This window comes from Thalassophryne amazonica, chromosome 21, assembly GCF_902500255.1.
Source record: "Thalassophryne amazonica chromosome 21, fThaAma1.1, whole genome shotgun sequence".
In the NCBI taxonomy this organism is placed as follows: domain Eukaryota; kingdom Metazoa; phylum Chordata; class Actinopteri; order Batrachoidiformes; family Batrachoididae; genus Thalassophryne; species Thalassophryne amazonica.
Window position 1 is genome coordinate 14,875,590 of NC_047123.1, and position 25,047 is coordinate 14,900,636.

The following is a 25,047-nucleotide window of genomic DNA, read 5'->3' on the forward strand; positions in this document are numbered from 1 at the left end:
TATACAACGTCAAAGACGCCTGTCAGTCACTTTTACTCCTGCCAGAGTTTGTTTCCATCTGTAGCTGCTGTCATGTTGTCTTTCTAAATGTTGGGTACAATTTCTCAGAATCAAATTGTTCTCCAAACATTTAATTCTGAGGAGCACATCCTTACACATGTACAGTAGCTGTTTGGCTGACAGATATGCAACACCAGGTCAGTTCTTCTAGCCCAGGTCAACCATTTGGTTTGTACCTTCAAAGGTGACCTTCTCAAAGATCCACAAGGGGCACTTGGATTTCTAAAAATACCTATTTGTGATCCAATGGTACCATAATTCAGTGCATCCGGAAAGTATATACACTGCTTCACTTCTTACACGTTTTATGTTACAGCCTTATTCCAAAATGGAGTAAATCCCCCCCCCCCCCCCCCCAATTCATTTTACTCACACAACACCCAATAATGACAACATGAAAAAGTTTTTTTTTTTTTTTTGCAAATTTATTTAAAATTAAAACTACTAAGAAATCATGGGTACATAAGTATTCACACCCTTTGCTCAATACTTTGTTGATTCACCTTTTAATTACAGCCTCAAGTATTCTTGAATACTAGTGCATTGCCTGTGGGGATCCATGGGTTCTAGATTGGGTAGTGTTCATAAATTAGGTAGCTGACATTTTTCAAGGGTGGTAATAAATTATGCAACATTTTGAAAATTATTTAAACTGAAAGTGCAGGAAATTAAAATGAGAAAGTTTTGTGAATAATTGTATTTATTATTTGGCACATTTATTTGATGTCATGTTTCACAACTGGCAAGGTTGAGATATTTCCTTTGTTCATAGCTTGTCTGGTTACCACGGACCGATTAATGATGATATCAACGTCCACATTGTTCACTGTTGTTACCTAATATCTGTAATTTCTCAAAAAAATTTTAACTTTCCAATCAACTTTCCATTTTGGCGACATTCAACCTTGACCCAAAATAAGCATGACAAACACCAAATGTTGGCTCTTCCCAATTAATCCGTGATTGAAGATATACACACACACGTACACAGAGGCCACTTTGGCTTTTAATATATAGATGATTCCACAAGCTTGACGTGCCTATTTTCAGATTCACAGAGTTGTCCTGAAGCCACTCTGATATCTTGGCTGTGTGCTTAAAATCGTTGTTCTGCTGAAAGACGAACCGTTGCCCCAGTCTGAAGTCAAGAGCGCTCTGGAGTAGGTTTTCATCAAGGATGTCTCTGTACATGGCTACATTCATCTTTTCTACAATCCTGACTAGTCTCCCAGTTACTTCTGCTGAAAAACATCCCCACAGCATGATGCTGCCACCACCTCGTTTCCCACTCCTTTGGCGCTATCTCAGACCTTCATGTAATGTTGAAGATGTGTCTCATCCAAGACAGTCCCTCCACTTTCTGGATGGATCTCAACTCCTGGGGCTTTGCCACTGCGGAGTTGTTTGACTACCTCAGTAACTTCCACCAGGGAAATTGATGACGATCCCCATCAGCTTCCAGCTCTGCCTCTACTACAGAGGATGTTCCAGTCTAATGCAGGAGTTCCTCAGAGTGCTCTTTCCAATTACCTCCTTGGTTTAGGTCAACAGTGTCCCATCCTTACTGTACACAGCTTGGATGGTTCCCCGTTTTGTTCTCCTTAGTCGTCCAGAAGCACCTTGGTACCAACCAAAAGTCCTTTTCCATGGTTGCTCTGAACTCCTCTCACACCCACTGCTTTGCCTCCTTCACAACAGAGGCTGCCACCCTTTGGGCTTGTCGGTACCTTGCAACTGCCTCTGGAGTCCACTGAGATAGCATATCCCAGAAAGACTCCTCCTTCAGTCGGATGGCTTCCCTGACCACCGGTGTCCACCACGATGTTTGAGGGTTACCGCCCCTTGAGGCACCTAAGACCTTCAGACCACAGTTCCCTGCTGCAGTTTCAGCAATGGAAGCTTTGAACCTTTCCATTCTGGTTCAATGGCTACAAGCTCTTCACCCGAGTGTCCAGAACATGCAGATCAGATGATGTGATTCAGTGGTGGCTGGTGCTAAAAGTTTTAAGGGGGGGCGTGCACATTTGGAGGATAAGCTAAACGGCCATTGGATTCTAGACATGTGACATATGTTACTTCGTAATGTGATAACTAAGCACGGTGGTCCAAACTATTCCTTCTTAAAACCCTGTTAACTCACAATTTACACTTTTTTCACTTTTTACCAAAATTGGAGCAACTTTAATTTTTGACCCCTGTACAAACTGATACTGATACTACTTTGTCACCATTCTTGCTGTTTTTATCCCATAACTCCATAGAATTCAGTCACAGATAGTCCAAACTATACCTTTTTGGAATCTTTATGATCACGAAAATAATGTGGTTTAGTTTTCAAAGATTGGAGCATCTTTTAAAATTGACCTTACCTGACCGCCTATTGAAAATTCAAGTGGCCAATTGTTTTTTGTTTTTTGTTTTTTCAAAGCAAAATGGATGCTTGTATCACCATTTGCATGATTCCACTAAACATATTATTTTTTCTGTTGCACTATAGATGAGACTGAGCTCTGTCTTGAGCTTGCTTCCATTGAGCATAGGGTAGGTCTTCAAGGTGCTGCTGAGGGCATATTCCAGAAATGTGATGTTGTACTGTGTGAACCTGTTTCCCTGCAGCAAAGTACACTGATGAGATGGTTGGTGAAGGAGAATCATTCCCTTGTGTGTTCTCATATGGTGTTGCAGACCTACAGAGAGAACAGGAAAAACAAAACACTGAGTACCAAAACAACCAACGTTTAACCTGCTCCCACAAAATAAATCTTAACTTTGTCATTTCCATCCTTTTTAAAATGATTTCTTGTGTCATCTGAACAGTGTCCTATTTTTTAATCACATATTACAACAAAAATCTGCCCTATACTCGTAAACTAACCCTCATGAGATACAAGAAAAAAGTAGGGTTGATACACTTTTCCTATCAATTTTACTGCCCTGGAAACTGTGGCAATAAAATCACAGTGATACAAAAAAAAGACAATGAAAATACCAGGCTTTGTATCGCCCCACTTTTCGTCCAATCAGGAGCCACCATTTCTCAGCCCCACGAATGACACACGCCCATTTTGTGTTACCCTGGTGACAAGTGCAGGATTCTAATGTAGGAACTACATCATTTCATTCAACCAAGATGTCTGATCAAGGTGAGAGAGTTGTAGCCTCCCTATTCTACAACTTTAGTCTCATACTGAAGTTGTGAGACACCAACGAGTTAGTGAAGAAGACACTCATGACTTTATAGAGAGACATAAGAACAAGAACACCACCAGGAAAATGGAGAGTGATGTGAACTTGTTCACTGAATGGCTGAGGGGAACCAAGAGGGAGAAGAGAGGGCTCCTTGTTCTGTCTCCGGTGGAACTTGACAAATGGAGTTGATGATAATTGTATAGTTCTTGTTCTTTATTTTTGTTGTAATATAGAATAGAATAGAATAGAATAGAATTTATTATTATCATTGTACATGACACCAGAAAAAAATACTGTGCATAACAATTAAATTAAAAACAATCTCTTAAAAGCACAATTAAAATAAATAAATAAAATAAATAAATAACCCCAAAAAATTCTACATAAAACCTAGTTAAAAACACTCAATCGCAATCATAAAATGGCAGGTCCAGCAGCATTCAGTGCACAAATAGCTCTTCTCGCTTCATATGTGATAAATATCTTATTATATGTCTATGTATCACACCCTGCATCATGCCCCGATGTATCTGTATCAATTTCAATCAATTTTTTTTTTATATAGCGCCAAATCACAACAAACAGTTGCCCCAAGGCGCTAATCTGTATGAACCCGAGTCTGAAGGACGAGGGCTCACAGATACATCGGGGCATGATGCAGGGCGTGATACATGAGCAAAAGTGATAAGGTATACATGCGTGATGTCTCATGGATCAAGATTCTAAGCACAAATATCATCTTATCTGCAATTAAAATGATGCTTTAAACCTAAAGGTAAAACTATGCAATCCATTTTTTGTACAGATTTACAGTAAAAAAAAAGTACAAACAAAACAATAAAGAAAAAACACAATTTATAAGCATGCATGCAAAATTTAACACAGTCTATTATTCTTGACAGAATGTGTTGATTTTTGGTCACCTGTTTGTTGTGCCTCCTAATGCCAATCCTGTAGCCTTCATCAAGCTGTTCAGCTATGCTGTGCCGTCCAAGTGAAGTCAGCCTTAAGCAGAAGTCTAAATGGCTTTGGCTACTCTCGTGCCATTTGCATTTCTCAGAGAGGTGCTTCAGGTCTCAAACCCCTGCTGTGGTCGACAACGCATCAGTGCAGACAGTTTGAAACAGCAAACAATAAAAGGGAAACAGTAAAAGGCGTAACTCACACTGCAGCCTTCTAGCCAGCTCCGCTTAGCATATCATGAGCAGGTGAATCCCTGGGTAAGTTCGCCCCCAATCACTCATGCTGCTTTAACTGTAAATCAGGTTGATCAGGACCAAGGTCCTTTATCTTCTTCTTTTCTTCTAGTGAACGCCTTGAGAATGGGTTATTTTTTTAATGAAATCACTGAGTTTTCTGCAGATCCACTTGTAGCTGCATTTTTCACACCGGTAGGAGAGAGAAAAGGCTTGTATGATCAGTTGCACAGCTGCGGTGACAACGTGTGATTGACAGCGCTCATTGTCCAATGACATGATGACAAGAAACACTAACACAATACTGTCAATAAAAATGGGAGTGTCAGGGCGCAGTTCTGTGCACCCAAAAGGCAAAATTGAGGCAGGCCAATCAGAGAGTATCAGATCACATGCTGGGCAAAAGTTGAAGGCTTGCCGTTGACTCCCGTTAGACCGGTGCACCTCAGTTAATATATGACATAGTCAAAACATCGTAGTTATTAATCCATACATTGTGAAAACTCCTTTTATTAAATGATGGCAGGTGCTGACAGGCTATCACTTTATGGTAAAAGTAAATGCTATGTTTATGTAGATTTTCTTCTTTCAAATTTCAGAGGGGCTGACACCGTAGCTCCCCTTATCGCCACAGATGCGATCACAAATCAATCATCAACCTTCAGCCTAGGGTGCTCTTGGTACCATGTACACCTATGGTCGAACATTGTGTTCATTATGGACAGTCCATGACTAGCACAGAAGTCCAATAACAAACAATCCCTCTGGTTTAGATCAGGGAGGCTGTTTCTCCCAATCATGCCTCTCCAGGTGTCTCTGTCATTGTCCAGTAGCGCCGTGTTGCACAGACCTGCTTAAAAACTGTGTGCTTTCTGCGACCAGCGCTCTACACAGAAAAAATTAAACAGGTTTAATTGCGTAGACCCCAGTGACCCTGAGGTCTCCCTACACATGCATATCAAATTAAATCAAATCAATTTTATTTATATAGCCCCAAATCACAACAAACAGTTGCTCCAAGGCGCTTTATATTGCAAGGCAAAGCCATATAATAATTCCGGAAAAACCCCAACGGTCAAAACGACCCCCTGTGAGCAAACACTTGGCGACAGTGGGAAGGAAAAACTCCCTTTTAACAGGAAGAAACCTCCAGCAGAACCAGGCTCAGGGAGGGGCAGTCTTCTGCTGAGACTGGCTGGGGCTGAGGGAGATAACCAGGAAAAAGACATGCTGTGGAGGGGAGCAGAGATCAATCACTAATGATTAAATGCAGAGTGGTGCATACAGAGCAAAAAGAGAAAGAAACACTCAGTGCATTGTGGGAACCCCCCAGCAGTCTAAGTCTATAGCAGCATAACTAAGGAATGGTTCAGGTCACCTGATCCAGCCCTAACTATAAGCTTTAGCAAAAAGGAAAGTTTTAAGCCTAATCTTAAAAGTAGAGAGGGTGTCTGTCTCCCTGATCTGAATTGGGAGCTGGTTCCACAGGAGAGGAGCCTGAAAGCTGAAGGCTCTGCCTCCCATTCTACTCTTACAAACCCTAGGAATTACAAGTAAGCCTGCAGTCTGAGAGCGAAGTGCTCTATTGGGGTGATATGGTACTATGAGGTCCCTAAGATAAGATGGGACCTGATTATTCAAAACCTTATAAGTAAGAAGAAGAATTTTAAATTCTATTCTAGAATTAACAGGAAGCCAGTGAAGAGAGGCCAATATGGGTGAGATATGCTCTCTCCTTCTAATCCCTGTCAGTACTCTAGCTGCAGCATTTTGAATTAACTGAAGGCTTTTCAGGGAACTTTTAGGACAACCTGATAATAATGAATTACAATAGTCAGCCTAGAGGAACTAAATGCATGAATTAGTTTTTCAGCATCACTCTGAGACCAAGCCCTTTCTAAGATATTGCGCAAATGCAAAAAAGCAGTCCTACACATTTGTTTAATATGCGCATTGAATGACATATCCTGATCCAAAATGACTCCAAGATTTCTCACAGTATTACTAGAGGTCAGGGTAATGCCATCCAGAGTAAGGATCTGGTTAGACACCATGTTTCTAAGATTTGTAGGGCCAAGCACAATAACTTCAGTTTTATCTGAGCCATGCTGTGTAGGGAGAAAAAAACTCGGCGTTAGAGCTGCTTAAACTGGACGTACAGCTGCTTAACTCGGCGGTAGACAGTATGCCACAATACGCAATTCTACATTGGCCCCAGTCGTGAAAGGGGCTTAAAACAAAACATGCCCATACTTAATGAACACAGTAAATCAAATCCCTTTATACCTTGAAGACACTCCAAAGTATTTGTGCCACTTTCTCGGCAGTGTTTTGTACCTGCCATGAAGACAGAGCCAGATTTTTGTTGGTGTTGTTTTAGTTTATGAATAGTAATGAATAGAAGTGGCCCTGATTGGGTAGTAAATACCAGTTGTTGCCTACATTTGCTTTCATTCTCACATGCTAAATGTTCCTGGAAATTACAATATATGTTGTGTCTCTTCCATCAAGGTAACCTTCAGTTTACTCTGTTCTTTGAACTGAACCTGACTTTCGATTATTAAAAGGAATATACCCTGAATGGTACACACTGAAATAGATGTAATTGTTGTCATTTCATCCATTCACCTTCCACCAACCACCAATTATTCACAGTTGTTGCATGCTCACCTTCATTTGCACTGTTGGGTTTTGGATGGAGATTTGGTGCCTTTGCTGTAAGAGCCCGACTGATATGGAATTTATGGGGATTGATACCAGATTAGGGGAGTAAAACATTTCTGATTGCAGATAGTCTGCCAATATTACTGTACATAAAAAACTGCCCCCGATTCTGAACATTTTGTGATCAAACCTTATTGAGGAAAGAAAGAAATGGAATTGACATTTGATGTTTGCAGAACATGAAGCATGAAGTTTAACTATAACTGTAACCAACAACACCTAGCATACATCATACTTCCTTCACTTGGACGTTTAGGCAGTGTCACATCATTCAACACTTGCATATTTTGGCCACATCTAGTTGGCAGCATAATAGCAACTTTTGCTTGTTGCTGTGAAACACCCACTCTGGTTGACAATGAATGGCAGCTTATCACTTGACTCTGTCTCTCTTGTTTATTAGACCCCATTCCTGCCAGGCTGCTCAAGGAAGTCCCCTACATTATTCTAATGCTTCAATCTAAATATGATCAATCTATCTTTGTTAGTTGGTTATGTACCACAGGCCTTTAAGGTGCAGTAATTAAACCATTACTTAAAAAGCCATCACTTGACCCAGCTATCTTAGCTAATTATAGGCCACACTCTCCAACCCTTCCTTTTCTCTCAAAGATTCTTGAGCGGGTAGTTGTAAACAGCTAACTGATCACCTGCGAGGAATGGTCTATCTGAAGAGTTTCAGTCAGGTTTTAGAATTCATCATAGTACAGAAACAGCATTAGTGAAGGTTACAAATGATCTTCTATGGCTTCGGGACAGGGACTTATCTCTGTGCTTGTTCTGTGGACATCAGTGCTGCTTTGATACTGTGACATAAATGTATTACAGAGAGTAGAAGCATGTCATAGGTATAAGGGCACTGCGCTGCGGTGGTTGAATCATATTTGTCTAATAGATTACAGTTTGTTCATGTAAATGGGGAATCTTCTTCACAGACTGAAGGTTAATTATGGAGTCCACAAGGTTCTGTGCTAGGACAATTTGTTCACTTTGTACATGCTTCCTTGGGCAGTATTATTAGACGGTATTGCTTAAATTTTCATTGTTACGCAGATGATACCCAGCTTTATCTATCCATAGAAGCCAGAGGGATACCACCAATTAGCTAAACTGCAGGATTGTCTTACAGACATAAAGACATGGATGACCTCTAATTTCCTGCTTTTAAACTCAGATAAAACTGAAGTTATTGTACTTGGCCCCACAAATCTTAGAAGCATGGTGTCTAACCAGATCGTTACTCTGGATGGCATTTCCCTGATCTCTAGTAATACTGTGAGAAATCTTGGAGTCATTTTGATCAGGATATGTCATTCAAAGCGCATATTAAACAAATATGTAGGACTGCCTTTTTGCATTTACGCAATATCTCTAAAATCAGAAAGGTCTTGTCTCAGAGTGATGCTGAAAAACTAATTCATGCATTTATTTCCTCTAGGCTGGACTATTGTAATTCATTATTATCAGGTTGTCCTAAAAGTTCCCTAAAAAGCCTTCAGTTGGTTCAGAATGCTGCAGCTAGAGTACTGACAGGGACTAGCAGGAGAGAGCATATCTCACCCGTGTGGCCTCTCTCATTGGCTTCCTGTTAATTCTAGAATAGAATTTAAAATTCTTCTTCTTACTTATAAGGTTTTGAATAATCAGGTCCCATCTTATCTTAGGGACCTCGTAGTACCATATTACCCCATTAGAGCGCTTCGCTCTCAGACTGCGGGCTTACTTGTGGTTCCTAGGGTTTGTAAGAGTAGAATGGGAGGCAGAGCCTTCAGCTTTCAGGCTCCTCTCCTGTGGAACCAGCTCCCAATTCAGATCAGGGAGACAGATACCCTCTCTACTTTTAAGATTAGGCTTAAAACTTTCCTTTTCGCTAAGGCTTATAGTTAGGGCTGGATGGGTGACCCTGGACCATCCCTTGGTTATGTTGCTTTAGACGTAGACTGTGAGGGGTTCCCATGATGCACTGTTTCTTTCTCTTTGCTCCGTATGCATCACTCTGCATTTAATCATTAGTGATCGATCTCTGCCCCCCTTCTCGGCATGTTTTTTCCTGGTTCTTTCCCTCAGCCCCAACCAGTCTCAGCAGAAGACTGCCCCTCCCTGAGACTGGTTCTGCTGGAGGTTTCTTCCTGTTAAAAGGGAGTTTTTCCTTCCCACTGTGGCCAAGTGCTTGCTCATAGGGGGTCGTTTTGACCGTTGGGGTTTTTCATAATTATTGTATGGCCTTGCCTTACAATGTGGAGCGCCTTGGGGCAACTGTTGTTGTGATTTGGCGCAATATAAGAAAAAGTTGATTGATTGATTGATTGTAGTTAATATGACTTAAGTTGTGTCCCAGCCATGATTGAGACCATTGTAAAAATGCCGTTGGGTTGCCCTCTTTGGACAAACTATGTAATGACACAATTTTCAATAGCCAAACTGTTTTTCTGCATTGTCTTTGATAAAATAAAAGTTTTCATATTAGCAAAAAATAACATTAATGCCGATATATTTGTGAAAGACTCATATCAGCCCATATTTATCGGCTAACCTGTGAGAGGTTCTAATTTGCCGTAGGTCTGGAGACAAAAAGAGAGGCGTGTGTCTGTGATAATATGTTTGGTTGAATTGTATGTCTTCAGGAACAATACATATTCATCCATGATGCTATACTGGAGGCTTGTCTGTGTGGAGAAACAGCAATTCCAGTCTGTGAGTTCAAAGCTGCCTTTTATGAGCTCATTCGCATCGACTCCCAGACCAACTCCTCACATCTAAAGGATGAGTTTCAGGTAAAAATGTAATGTATGTATTATCATGTATGCCTTTTCAATAGACTAATATAGATCAAAGTTATCTTAAAAACAATCACAAACACACACACTAAGGCAATCTGTCATCAGGTATTTAAGAAGCAACCTCTAAAGTAAGTTCTGTAAAGTGCTACAAACTTTACCATTCCTTTCTGTTTCACAGAAGTGAGAAATTTACAGTTTTAACTTGCATATCAAAGTGTATGACCGTTTATTCTTCTTACAAAAAGTGGTCCTTTGTTGTGACCAGTCCGAGATATACGAGGGCTGTCCATAAAGTATAGGTCCTTTTTATTTTTTTCAAAAAACTATATGGATTTCATTCATATGTTTTTACGTCAGACATGCTTGAACCCTCGTGCGCATGCGTGAGTTTTTCCACGCCTGTCGGTGACGTCATTCGCCTGTGAGCACTCCTTGTGGGAGGAGTCGTCCAGCCCCTCGTCGGAATTCCTTTGTCTGAGAAGTTGCTGAGAGACTGGCGCTTTGTTTGATCAAAATTTTTTCTAAACCTGTAAGACACATCGAAGTGGACACGGTTCGAAAATTAAAGCTGGTTTTCAGTGAAAATGTTAACGGCTGATGAGAGAGATTTTGAGGTGATACTGAGGGGAGGGATGGTCTAGTGGTTAAGGTGTTGGGCTTGAGACCAGAAGATCATGGGTTCAAATCCCAGCCTGACTGGAAAATCACTAAGGGCCCTTGGGCAAGGCCTTTAATCCCCTATTGCTCCCGGTGTGTAGTGAGCGCCTTGTATGGCAGCACTCTGACATCGGGGTGAATGTGAGGCATAACTGTAAAGCGCTTTGAGCGTCTGATGCAGATGGAAAAGCGCTATATAAATGCAGTCCATTTTACTGTCGCTTTAAGGACTTCCCACGGAGCGAGACGTCGTGCAGCACTCTCAGGCGCCGTCGTCAGCCTGTTTCAAGCTGAAAACCTCCACATTTCAGGCTCTATTGATCCAGGACGTTGTGAGAGAACAGAGAAGTTTCAGAAGAAGTCGGTTTCAGCTTTTATCCGGATATTCCACTGTTAAAGGAGATTTTTTTAATGAAAGACGTGCGGGTGGATTGCAGCGTCGGCTCGCAGCGACGCTCCGCCACAGGAAAAACACCTCTGTTGGAAGCCTTAAGGACAAGTTGGAACATGTCCAGCTGTTAAACAATTTCTCATATACTCACTCCACTGAAAGCCATCAAAAGCCGCCTGGATTTTACAAATGGTTATCAACACGGAGGTGTTTTCCTGTGCCACCGCACCGCGTTGAAACCGACTTCTTCTGAAACTTCTCTGTTCTCTCACGACATCCTGGATCAATAGAGCCTGAAATGTGGAGGTTTTCAGCTTGAAACAGGCTGACGACGGTGCCTGGGACCGCTGCACGACGTCTCGCTCGTGGGAAGTCCTTAAAGCGACAGTATCAGTCTGCCTCCTGGGATGTAGCCAAGAAGGAGCAGAACCGTACCAAGAACCGCTATGGGAACATTATAGCATGTAAGATCTTTATTTGTGGTTCATTTGTTTCTTTAAATAAATTCAGAAACACAGGGTTTCAAAATGCCAACTGTCTGTACCTTCAATGTGAGTCCATGAATTAGTGTACATACAGACTAGGGCTCAGGTGTTGTTCACTCTGTCATGCTGTCAGACTGAAGCAGGACTCTCCTGGTGTCTGATAGCACAGGACACTTCATAATCAGTGGTGCAGTCATTTGCCAGGTTGCAAACTTCTCACTTACGGTGCATCCAGAAATTATTCACAACACTTCACGATTTTCCACATTTTGTTCTGTTACAGCCTTATTCCAAAATGGATGATTTTTTTTTCCTCAAAATTCTACACACAGTACCCCGTAATGACAAAGTGAAAAGGGTTTTTTTTTTTGTTTTGTTTTTTAGATTTTCACAAATTTATAAAAAAAAAAAAAAAAAAAGAATCACATGTCCATAAGTATTCACAGCCTTTGCCGTGAAGCTTAGAGTTGAACTCAGGCGCATCCTCTTTCCACTGATGGAGTAAATTCAGTTGACTGGACATGAATTGGAAAGGCACACATCTGTCTACATATAAGATCTCAGAGTTGACAGTGAATGTCAGGACACAAACTAAGCATGAAGTCAAAGGAATTGTCTGTAGACCTCCGAGACAGGATTGTCTTGAGGCACAAATCTGAGGAAGGGTACAGAAACATTTCCGCTGTTTTGAACGTCCCAGTGAGCACAGTGACCTCCATCATTTGTAAATGGAAGAAGTTTCTAACCACCAGGACTCTTCCTAGAGCTGGCTGCCCCGTCTAAACAGAGCGATTGGGAGAGAAGGGCCTTAGTCTGGGACGTGACCAAGAGCCATTTGGTCACTCTGTCAGAACTCCAGAATTCCTCTGTGGAGAGAGTAAAACCTCCCAGAAGCACAACCATCTCTGCAGCAATCCACCAATCAAGGTATGATAGAGTGGCCAGACGGAAGCCACTTCTTAGTAAAAGGCACATGGGTGATTCTGTGGTAACGGAATTACAATCGGAGCACATTTTTAATGGGGAGCTAAAATATGGCCAGATTTTCCCGTCATCATAATTCCGTTACCATAGAATCACCCACATGGCAGCGCACCGGGACTTTGGCAGAAAGCACCTGAAGGAGTCTCAGACCATGAGAAACAAAATTCTCTGGTCTGATGAGAGAAAGATTGAGTTCTTTGGTGTGAATGCCAGGCATCATGCTTGGAGGAAACCAGGCACCATCCCGACAGTCAAGCATGGTGGTGACAGCATCAACCTGTGGGGATGTTTTTCAGTGGCAGGAACTGAGAGACTAGTCAGGATTGAGGGAAAGATGAATGCAGCAATGTACAGAGACATCCTGGATGAAAACCTGCTCCATATCACTCTTAACCTCAGATTGGGGTGATGGCTCATCGTTTAGCAGGACAATGACCCTAAGATGTCAAAGGAATGGCTTCATGACAACTCTGTGAATGTCCTTGAGTGGCCCAGCCAGAGCCCAGACCTGAATCCAATTGAACATCTCTGGAGAGATCTGAAAATTTCTGTAACCGACACTCCACAGCCAACCTGATGGAGCTTGAGAGGTGCTGCAGTGAGGAATGAGCAAAACTGCCCAAATATAGATGGACCAAGCTCATATTCAAGAAGACTTTAGGCTGTAATTACTGCCACAGGTTCATGAACAAAGTATTCGGCATAGGCGTGAATAATTATGTACATGTGATTCTTAGGGCACACCTTGACAATTTAGCCAGCATATGGTGACTGTATTAAAAACAGTGGTATATGCTGAATTTTTGGGATCCTGCATATTTGTTCACCATGGAGAAGAGTCTGAAGAGTATTGACGGGTTCCTCCTGCCAGACCCTATTTGTTATACCAACCACTACCAATATGCCATTATACCATCGTTGACACCATCAGTAAAGTTCTGTGGTTGTAGATAAGTTACACATAGGTTCACAGGATGTTACTTACAGGTTATAAATATGTTTTGGGATATGTTTTGGGTATGCTAAAATTTATCTTGCTGAATTTCGACTTATAAGTCACTTACAAGTCACGTGTGTGGGCGTGTGCATAACTTACCTACAACTTATGGCCTGTGTATGTTGGGAAAGTGTAGGGACACAGACCCACAACAGGGGGCGTAAATGAACGGACAATGGAGGAAGTCAAATATGAACACTTTACTGTTGTGAATAGCACAACTCCACACAGCAGATTACAGAATAGGTGCAACAATCAATTAACAAAGGTGTCGTGTGGGCAGGCTCGAGGATAGAAGACGTCTGTCCTGAGAAGAACCGGAACCACACGATTTCCTCCGCCACCGAACCTGGAAAATACTGGAGCCGCCAAGTTCCGAGTCCCCAGGTGGCCACCATCTGCGTGTCGGATCTGGTACTGCTGGCGAGGAACAGAAACAATCAGATGTGGGTGTGCGAACACCCAGTAACACTTATGGTGGATATTCCACCTCCACCTCCGCAAATATGAACACAGTCTTTTACAGAACCTGAACAGTCACTTGTCTCACTGATCGTGAAGGGTGCGATCCGTCACCCTGCCGTTACGACCAGCTCAGCTTCCCGCTGACACAAACGACTGAAACCTCCTGTACAAAGATCAGAAACACACAGTGCAGTACGGCACAGATTAAGGCTGAGAATGTTACCTCCGTAGGTAGAAGATATCTCGGCAACGAGGTGGAGATGACGTCCGGTCTTTATGGAGTGAGATGATGTAGAGTAGATGGGGGACAGCTGTCAAGAGATAATGAGTGACAGCTGTCCCGGTTGTGTCCGTGGCGGCAGCGCCCTCTCGTGCCTGAAGCCCGCACTTCAGGCAGGGCGCCCTCTGGTGGTGGGCCAGCAGTACCTCCTCTTCTGGCGGCCCACACAACAGTGTATGCAGGATGTATGAGCCATATGCTGGCATACATCGAAAATTTTGTGCATGCCCAAATTTTCAACCACCTTACCGTACTCCGACACATATTAGCATGCTTCAAAGTGCTCTTAACTTGTACAAAAGTTACACATAACTTATTAGACCAGTGGTGTCCAAACGATTCCAGAAAGGGCTGAGAGGGTGCAGGTTTTCCTTGCAGCCACTGACTTCAGCAGGTGATTTTACTGATTAACATCCCTTTGAACAGGTGGAATGAGTTCATCAGTGAAATTACCTGCTGGAGTCAGGCTGCAAAGAAAACCTGCACCCTCTCAGCCCTTTCTGGAATAGTTTGGATACAACTGTATTAGACGTATGCCAGCATTTTAATACGCTTTGCAGCCGCTGGCTACTTCATCAAGGTGTGACAGGGATTTTAGTTTATTATTTTTAATACATTTGCAAAAATAAAAACTTTTTTCATGTTGTCATTATGGAGTGTTGTGAGTAGAATTTTGATGGAAAAAAATGATTTTTTCTCAATTTTTGAATAAGGCTGTAATGTAACAAAATGTGGAAAAAGTGAAGTGCTGTGAATACTTTCCAAATGCACTGTATGTTCTTTAAAAACATCCTGCCACCTCTTCTAGTCTTCATGTTCTACTGGTATTAAGTGGTGGTAAAGTGTAATTACACTTTGAATTCATTTCAGTTCAATTTATTTATATAGTTTCAAATTACAACAAATTTTCTGTAGGCACTTCACATTGGTAAGGTCTAACCTTACCAATCACTAAATGTTAATTTGTCTCTTGTGTCCCTTTTATTAATTCTATCAATCTCGCTCTCTCTCTCTCTCTCTCTCTCTCTCTCTCTCTCTCTCTCTCTCTCTCTCTCTCTCTCTCTCTCTCTGTCTCTATTAAACATCAATTTGTCATTTTTCTTCTGATCATCTTTCTCTCTGCCTGTCCTTCAAACTGTTGCTGTCCTGTATTCAGATGACCATTCAAGGGTTATTCTCCAGCCCATAGAAGACGACCCTTCCTCTGACTATATCAACGCCAAACTACATCGATGTAAGGGAAACGCAGCGAATGCTACTATTGGCTCCCACGAAACCAGCAGCGAAACCACACTCCCTCGCTCGTATGTCAGGCCTCTATACCTTATTGCATCTGCTTGTCATTCCCATTTTGTGCATTCAGCCACCTCCAAACATGCCATGCATCTGTGTTCTTCAGGTGTTGAGCCTAATGTTTGCTATCCTTCTTGTCAAGTTACAATCTGTCCTCACGTTCATTCATTTTGTTGCATAAAGAGTGTCTAAATTACTACTAAATACCTTTTTAGACAGTACATCAAAAGGTATGCTGTCAGTCTAACAGAAAGTCTCCTGCACACACTTGTGTTTATTTTCAGTCTTTTGAATTAGAGCCTATTTCTCCAAACTGTTCCTCCAATGATCTGTGCTGTAGTCCATCCTTCAGGCAGTAACCAGGTTTCACTGTGATCTGTCCTTTAACTGTTACTCCATGACCCCAGCTACTCACCCATATTTTCATGCATTCCACCTGTACACATTCCTGCCACTTTCATCTGCATGTTAATATTTCACTTTGTGATTTTTACTCATATGTTGTTACTGCTTGCAGCATACTGTGCTGTATTCTAATAAACTGCTACTAGACTTATTACCTGGATGCCACAGCTCACAAACGTAGAGTTAGGAGAGATGGAGACAAGACAGTTCCTGGTGTACCATCATAACATCTTGTTAAAGAAACAACAAAACGTGAGTCAGTGGAAAAAGTGCTGCATTGTAGCAGACAAGCTTTCAGTTATTTTTGAATAATTTAGTGTGTTTTGGCTGGCAAACAACAATTGAAATGACATGTCAGGAAGTGTCCTTTCTTGTCATTGAGATTCACACTTTTATACCTTTTCATTTGTTTTGTTTTTGTGCATGTCCTCTTCAAGCGCTCATCACTTCAAGGCAACTTACTTTTCTTTTTCTGAGTGACACTCACTGACAGTGTTGTGCTTTCTTTCTTCCACGTTCTTTCTGTGGCTTGGGCTATAGATTGGCTGTACAGGGATGTAAGTATCACTAGATTCTTTCATCATGCCCCTAAAACCCTTACATCCCTTCCTTTATTTATGTGCATCCATCTTTACGTTATCAGTTGCTGGAGCTGTTGCTGCATCAAACATACTGCGCCATGTCTTTCTCTCCTCCATATTCAGCCCATCACACTGTGTTCTTTAAATTTGCAAAGGCATGCTCCCTGGTTTTGTCTTGCAGCCGTCATGAAAAGCAGAACATGCACAGTTGTTGTTGTCATAGCGTTGCAGAAGTTGTTAAAGGGTGCAAAACAATTTGCAGACTCCTTGGTCAGTTTTGGCAGGACAACAGTTTGCAGCTGTGTCACAGGAATCACAAAATATTTTTGTTGTTGTGACATCAGCTTGATGAAGTGCATCTCTCCAGTGTCCATGATGTCTTCACAGTCCCTGATCAAGAACATTTCACATTCTGTGTATGGTCTTGATACATGGACCAAACACAAAATAAAATACTCATTATTGACCTTTAAAATTGTCCTGTCTGGTGGTTTTCTGAAATTCTGAACATTCCCACACAAAGAATTTAGGGGTTTGCACTGAGAATTCTGACACTCCCACTGGTCCTGGATGAAAACTAAGATCCAGGCTTTCAGTGACTTCCTGGACACGGACATCAGAAGTGGTCTGTGGTGAAAGCGTCAAACTTCCAGAGACATTTTCATATCACTGCAGTCACATTTATGTCTCTGGGTCCTCAGTCTTTCAGATTGGGAGACGCCTGAGAAGAACTCATGAGGTCACTGGACAGAGGTGTTTGGTGATACCAATACCTTTGTAGGTGAATGAAGGTCCAAGTCTTTAGGGTGCTTCCTTTGTCTTACTGTATGGTTATGTGACTTGAACAGGAACGCCAGTATGTTGAGATATTTATCTTATTGATTATTACCATTTTCTTTGACCCACTTGAAATTTTTTTCAACTTTTTTTTTGAAAAGACAAATAGAGGAGTATTTTTAGTAGTTATCATTATATTATTATTATATCATTAGTATTATTATGATATATATTGGGCAGCACAGTGGTTCAGTGGTTGGCACTGTTACTCACAACAAAAAGGTCTTGCCTGGTCCTTTCTGTGTGGACTTTGCATGCTCTCCTTGGGTTTGTGTGGATTTCCTCCAGGTGCTCCGGCTTCCTCCAGCATCCAACGGCATTGAGGTTAGATGAATCTGAAACTTAAATTGACCGTAGATGTACTTGTGAATGTGTTTGTCCGCCAGTATGTGCCCTGTCATAGACTGGTGTCCTGTTAAGGTTGTACTCTGTCTCTCATCCTGTGACGACTGGGATAGACCAGCCTTCCCATGACCTTGATTTGTGTAAGTGGGTTGAAAAATGAATTAATTATTATTACTCATCCATCCATTTTCTAAACTCACAAGTTCCAGTTAAGGGTTCATGGGGGTGACTGGGATTAGATCCTATCAAAGTCATTGGGTGGGAGGTCGGGTACACCTGGACAGTCTGTTGCAGGGCCAAACACATTCACACCCTCATTCAATTTAGAGTCACCAGTTCATCTAACATGCATGTCTTTGGAAGTGGGAGGAAACTCAGTGGCAATTATTAATTATTATTATTATTGTAAATTTTTCTACATTGGCACTTTGCTGATGTAACTGCTTTACATTTGCTTTAAATTTCAACAATAACCTACTCTCTGTATTAGAGATGCTTCCTGATGTTACATCTTCTGCGGTCGACGACGGTCTCCATGTACAATAAATAGACTATTGCTTTATACTCCATAAACATTCCTAGGGGCCCCTTCACATAGTACGAATAAGTACAAATCAGGGTGAATCACGGTGGAGTAGCTCGTGTGAGCAAACCACGTAAACATCGAGCTGACGGGTAGGTGTGAACAGACCTGCTGTGACTGTGTGGTGTGAGCAGGAACACAGTGCAAGCAGCTGGGACATGTTGCACCACATTGAGCCTCTGATGTGGAGAACAATAAAAAAAAACCAGCTGTATAATTAGTGAATAGCACTGGGTTGATATAAATAATAAATAAAAGGGGACATAATACAGAACCCCGTGGTTAAATAACCCTGGCTAATTAAAAAATATATGCCACTCATGGGATTCAAATCTGCAATTAACAAAAGCTGTGATTACCAGATGGAAATTTTACCACTGTGATACAATCACTGTCTTATAACAGAAATGTGAAATGGCCAAAATCAACAAGCAGATAAACTTATTTTTTTAAAGAGAACAAAGAACCGTGATAACTGACCAAATTATGTTGTTACGGTGTATTTCTGCTGATACGTGACTGAAAGTGGCATTTTGTCGCAGTGTTGGCTTGTCATATAGTCCTGCACTACTAACAGGTCCTGTCAGACAGATGTGACATTCAGATTGCCTGCATATCCACATGAACTAACGGTCCGTTTCTCCAGCCCATCACAAAAGTGAAAAAAGAGAAAAATACAAAGTACTTTATGTATTTCCACATTAGGACAGCAAGCATACCTGCACGTGTCCATCAAAACACAGTACATGTTCTGCAGCTATGACGTCCAGGACCAGAGATGTCTCAACAGCTGTTGGCAGCCAGCCACACCCTGTCCGTTCAGCGCACAGACCAAGCTGTCACTCTGTGATCAGATGAGAGGTGCCTCGCCTGCGGGGGGTGCGCAAACCACACGCACGCATGTGTTGGGGGAGAGAGGGGAGCGGCGCGAAGCACACGTGTTGTTGGGGGAGCCAACACTCTGGCATGCCACATGCGTACTTGGTAACTTCACAGTCGTGGGGGCACTTAGACAAAATTCACCACCAGCATGAAAGTGATTGTCTGCTGACTGTTTTTGTGCTGACAGCGCAAATGGCCACACATTTTCTAAGTGCCAAGTGAATGGTGTAGATGTTCATGTGTGTTACCTGGAATCTAGCTGACACCTGCTGCTAGAGGGATCGAATGGGCCCTGATAGGGCACACTCTGTCTTTCAGCCCCTGGTGTGTGCAAATAGTTGTAGCAACAGGTGTAAGAGGAGTTGGAGCTATGATTTTACACTTATTGCATACGATTCCTGCTTCATGCACTATTCGACCACATTCATACTATGTGTGAAGGGGCCCTAAGTAACCCAAGTTTATTTGTAAATGTTACATAAGGAAGAAACTGTTAATCTGAGGGATTTTGCACATGAATACAAAGTAACTCAATGCGTTTGATAAAATTGAAGCCTGGAAGTCTCAGAGAAGAAGACGTGAAGACACTGGGTGAAATTCTGATGTATGTATATTGAAAGCAGGTAAAAAAGTGTTAGATGACTCTTTAGTGTCAGGGCTGTAATCCCAGATTAAAAATTTTGTAAATGAAATATGAAAAATTTTCTGTGGACCCAGTGTTAAAGAATAACATGTTTGAAGGCTTTGCACAGTACTAAGATTTGGTGTTATGGTGCCGTTTTGTGTTTTCAGGGTTACCAAAGACCAAGTCACTACATTGCTACTCAGGGGTTAGACACTGTGCGAAAACTCTACATACAAGATTCTGATCTTCACGATGTTACAGATGAGACCAGTTTTAACAGGTTTACATTCTTGCAGCAGCATAAGTCTTAATGTAAATTGCGAGTTTGAAGGTGTGTCTTTGTGTAGGTCCTGTCCACGAGACAGTGTATGACTTTTGGAGGATGGTGTGGCAGGAACAGTCAGCCTGTATTGTCATGGTGACTAATCTGGTGGAGGTTGGACGGGTAGGTTGCTCTTTTCCTGTCTTCTGCTATGTAATAAACTTTCTACACTGATTATTTATACAGAGGTTAAATGTACATGTATGCAGCTGATTATACAATTAAATATTTAGACCAGTGAAAATTTTTTTTTACCTTTGCCTCAGTGTACCTCTACAATGGATTTGAAATGAGGCAAGTAATGTTAGGGTTAGGGGTTCGGGTGGAACCGAACCATTTCAGACTATGGACCCAAACGCAGGGAGCTGGACACGGAAAGGAGTACAAAAGGAAAAAATATTTATTTATAATAAGTAAACAAAAAAAGCTGCACAGTATGGAGAGTGGCCCGCCCTCTAGCAGTGAAAATAGGGAGCTGCAGTATCCCGAGCCAGTCTTGAAGGAATATGTCAACAAAGGATTCTGAGACCAGGGCCAGGTGGGACGCTCGCCTCTGCAACCAGGAACTAAGGAAGAAGACACAATGGGTGAGTGGAATGCACTCGTAACGCTGAAGCCTCACACAGTCACAGTTCAAAAACAGGATTAACACGGGGATTAAAGGTCTTTAATTCCCTATTGCTCCCGGGGTGAATGTGAGGCATTTGTAAAGCGCTTTGAGCGTCTGATGCAGATAGAAAAGTGCTATATAAATGCAGTCAATTTAAGAAATAAAGTTCTCTTCTTAAGAAATAAAGTTCACTGTTCAGCTGTTCATAGTTCATAAGTTGTATTCAAAGGTCAGAGGTCAAGTGCTGCTTGTTTAAGCACAATTGAGCAGCACTTTATACAACTGGGCTGGGTTCTCAGTTGTTTGATATCAGAGTTCATGCAGTCTTAGGCAGAGTTTTAAACAGCTCTTTATATCACAGTCACAAGCAGGAACTAATCAGAATGGGATCTCACAGAGACGAGGGGAACTTAACTGGCATTTAGTCGAGAAGCGCTCCACGTCGGGAGCTGAAGAGTTTCCAAAGTGATGTTGCTATGCAGGTAGTTAGTACCAGGGTCCAGGTCCACTTGGAAACTGTACTGGAATCGTTTGGAACATCAGGAAAAGACAGTTTGCTATAATGCTGTAATTAGATGGAGTGAACAGCGTTACCTGAGCTTAAGATGCAGGAAGCTTCGGCGTCATGAGCGCACAGCTGGAAGACACGTTCAAGGTCAGCAGCAGTCAGACTTGGTCCTTCGGATCTCTGTCTTGATCATGGACGAGGCTTGGAAAAAACCAGGAAAGCAAGGCACAAATAGCAAAAACATGCACATCTCTGGATCTAAGATCTGAGAAGCATCAGGCATGGCTCATGGAAGTACGTATCTGGCAGACCTCTAACAGCAGTTCAGAGTTTATATAGTCTCTCGTAATAGAATTCAGGTGAGAGAATAAAACTGAGGACGCCAGCTAGTGGGGAGCAAAACACATGACTGAAGGTAAAAACAAAGTTCAGGGCTGAGGCCAGAGGGAAATCCTGACATATAAGATGAGATTCAAAAATAAAACATTCAGCATTAATTCAAACAGTTGACCAAAAATATAACATGAACTGTTTTGGGATCAAAATAATCTATTCCAGAACTGGGCAGGTTTTTTTTTTTAGATGTTTTTAAGCAAGGCGATTTTGGGCTTCCTCTTCTTGAGTGTTACGCAAATCTGTAATTAAAAACCACACACACAAAAAAAATACTGAATGTGCACTTTGAAATATCACAGAAGATAGAGTGTGAAATATCAGTCATTATCAAAGACATATATGGGGAAAGATTTAGCAACAATGCAACCAAATGCAGCTGAAACAGCCCAGTGTAAATACCCACACAACACACACACATGTGATTGCTGCGTGAGATGATGGTCATCATGTCTGATGACCCAGACATGATGCTTAGAGTGCAGAGCACACTGACAATCACACAGATGGCCAGCAGGTGGCAGACAAATTACATGTAAGTTCAGTTATTGCAAGGAACACAAGGATTGATAATTCATTCACTCACCTTCCCACTCATCTACATTTCTACTGTACAAGCCATGTGCTGTTATCAGCACACGGAATGTAATTGTATTTAATTCCATTCATTTTGAACAGGTGAAGTGCTATAAGTACTGGCCAGATGATGCAGAGGTTTATGGCGATTTCAAAGTGACTTTCGTGGAGGTTGAACCTCTAGCTGAATATGTGGTCCGCACATTTACATTGGAGAGGGTGAGTATTTTGTGCGTCTTGTTCTGAATAATTGCTTTTGTTTAGTACTTAATATATTTTATATCCACCAGCATTTACATCAATAAACAATCCTATTGTATAATTGTAAAGTACAAATATTTTTTGTGTTTACCCCAGCGTGGGTTCAGTGAAAGTGCGGGAAGTCAAGCAGTTCCATTTCACGGCTGGCCTGATCACGGAGTTCCCTATCATGCCACCGGACTGCTATCTTTCATCCGCAGGGTGAAAATCTCCAATCCACCCTCTGCTGGGCCAATTGTGGTTCACTGCAGTATAAATCTAAATGTCTGCCAGCAGTGTAGGATGGTATCACTTTAACTAAAGTGTAAGTTACAGGACCTCACTTTGTTCTGTCGTGCCGGAGCAGGGCGTACCGGCTGTTTCATTGTGATTGACATCATGTTGGACATGGCAGAGAGAGAAGGAGTGGTGACATCTACAACTGCGTGAAAGCTTTACGTTCCAGGAGGATCAACATGGTACAGACTGAGGTGACTGCATTACCCATCATCCATCACATCAAGCATGACACCATGGCACTCATTCATCCTCACCAGCTGAATCAGCTTGGTGCCGGCTGAGGTGACGTCCTGGCTTCTGTCCATCATGAAAATGTCACCTCGTCACATAATTATACAACGTCAAAGACGCCTGTCAGTCACTTTTACTCCTGCCAGAGTTTGTTTCCATCTGTAGCTGCTGTCATGTTGTCTTTCTAAATGTTTGGGTACAATTTCTCAGAATCAATTGTTCTCCAAACATTTAATTCTGAGGAGCACATCCTTACACATGTACAGTAGCTGTTTGGCCGACAGATATGCAACACCAGGTCGTTCTTCTAGCCCAGGTCAACCATTTGGTTTGTACCTTCAAAGGTGACCTTCTCAAAGATCCACAAGGGGCACTTGGATTTCTAAAAATACCTATTTGTGATCCAATGGTACCATAATTCAGTGCATCCGGAAAAGTATATACACTGCTTCACTTCTTACACGTTTTATGTTACAGCCTTATTCCAAAATGGAGTAAACCCCCCCCCCCCCCCCCCCCCCAATTCATTGTAACTCACACAACACCCAATAATGACAACATGAAAAAGTTTTTTTTTTTTTTTTGCAAATTTATTTAAAATTAAAACTACTAAGAAATCATGGGTACATAAGTATTCACACCCTTTGCTCAATACTTTGTTGATTCACCTTTTAATTACAGCCTCAAGTATTCTTGAATACTAGTGCATTGCCTGTGGGGATCCATGGGTTCTAGATTGGGTAGTGTTCATAAATTAGGTAGCTGACATTTTTCAAGGGTGGTAATAAATTATGCAACATTTTGAAATTATTTAAACTGAAAGTGCAGGAAATTAAAATGAGAAAGTTTTGTGAATAATTGTATTTATTATTTGGCACATTTATTTGATGTCATGTTTCACAACTGGCAAGGTTGAGATATTTCCTTTGTTCATAGCTTGTCTGGTTACCACGGACCGATTAATGATGATATCAACGTCCACATTGTTCACTGTTGTTACCTAATATCTGTAATTTCTCAAAAAAATTTTAACTTTCCAATCAACTTTCCATTTTGGCGACATTCAACCTTGACCCAAAATAAGCATGACAAACACCAAATGTTGGCTCTTCCCAATTAATCCGTGATTGAAGATATACACACACACAGTACACAGAGGCCACTTTGGCTTTTATATATAGATGATTCCACAAGCTTGACGTGCCTATTTTCAGATTCACAGAGTTGTCCTGAAGCCACTCTGATATCTTGGCTGTGTGCTTAAAATCGTTGTTCTGCTGAAAGACGAACCGTTGCCCCAGTCTGAAGTCAGAGCGCTCTGGAGTAGGTTTTCATCAAGGATGTCTCTGTACATGGCTACATTCATCTTTCTACAATCCTGACTAGTCTCCCAGTTACTTCTGCTGAAAAAACATCCCCACAGCATGATGCTGCCACCACCTCGGTTTCCCACTCCTTTGGCGCTATCTCAGACCTTCATGTAATGTTGAAGATGTGTCTCATCCAAGACAGTCCCTCCACTTTCTGGATGGATCTCAACTCCTGGGGCTTTGCCACTGCGGAGTTGTTTGACTACCTCAGTAACTTCCACCAGGGAAATTGATGACGATCCCCATCAGCTTCCAGCTCTGCCTCTACTACAGAGGATGTTCAGTCTAATGCAGGAGTTCCTCAGAGTGCTCTTTCCAATTACCTCCTTGGTTTAGGTCAACAGTGTCCCATCCTTACTGTACACAGCTTGGATGGTTCCCCGTTTTGTTCTCCTTAGTCGTCCAGAAGCACCTTGGTACCAACCAAAAGTCCTTTTCCATGGTTGCTCTGAACTCCTCTCACACCCGCTGCTTTGCCTCCTTCACAACAGAGGCTGCCACCCTTTGGGCTTGTCGGTACCTTGCAACTGCCTCTGGAGTCCACTGAGATAGCATATCCCAGAAAGACTCCTCCTTCAGTCGGATGGCTTCCCTGACCACCGGTGTCCACCACGATGTTTGAGGGTTACCGCCCCTTGAGGCACCTAAGACCTTCAGACCACAGTTCCCTGCTGCAGTTTCAGCAATGGAAGCTTTGAAACCTTTCCATTCTGGTTCAATGGCTACAAGCTCTTCACC

The 25,047-nt window shown here is 42.0% G+C and overlaps 1 protein-coding gene and 1 long non-coding RNA gene across 2 annotated transcripts in view; both read left to right on the forward strand.

Annotated features, from left to right (window-relative positions):
- Positions 1-25,047, forward strand: part of ptprk (protein tyrosine phosphatase receptor type K) — a 360,414-nt gene that overhangs the window by 308,558 nt on the left and 26,809 nt on the right. The window contains exon 35 of the mRNA XM_034162505.1: positions 9,794-9,943. Coding sequence (XP_034018396.1) covers positions 9,794-9,943 — 150 coding nt within the window. The remainder of the gene's footprint in view (positions 1-9,793; positions 9,944-25,047) is intronic.
- Positions 18,754-23,438, forward strand: LOC117503293. The gene is made up of 3 exons (XR_004558537.1): positions 18,754-18,767; positions 19,479-19,484; positions 23,363-23,438. It is a non-coding gene; the product is annotated as an uncharacterized LOC117503293 (long non-coding RNA).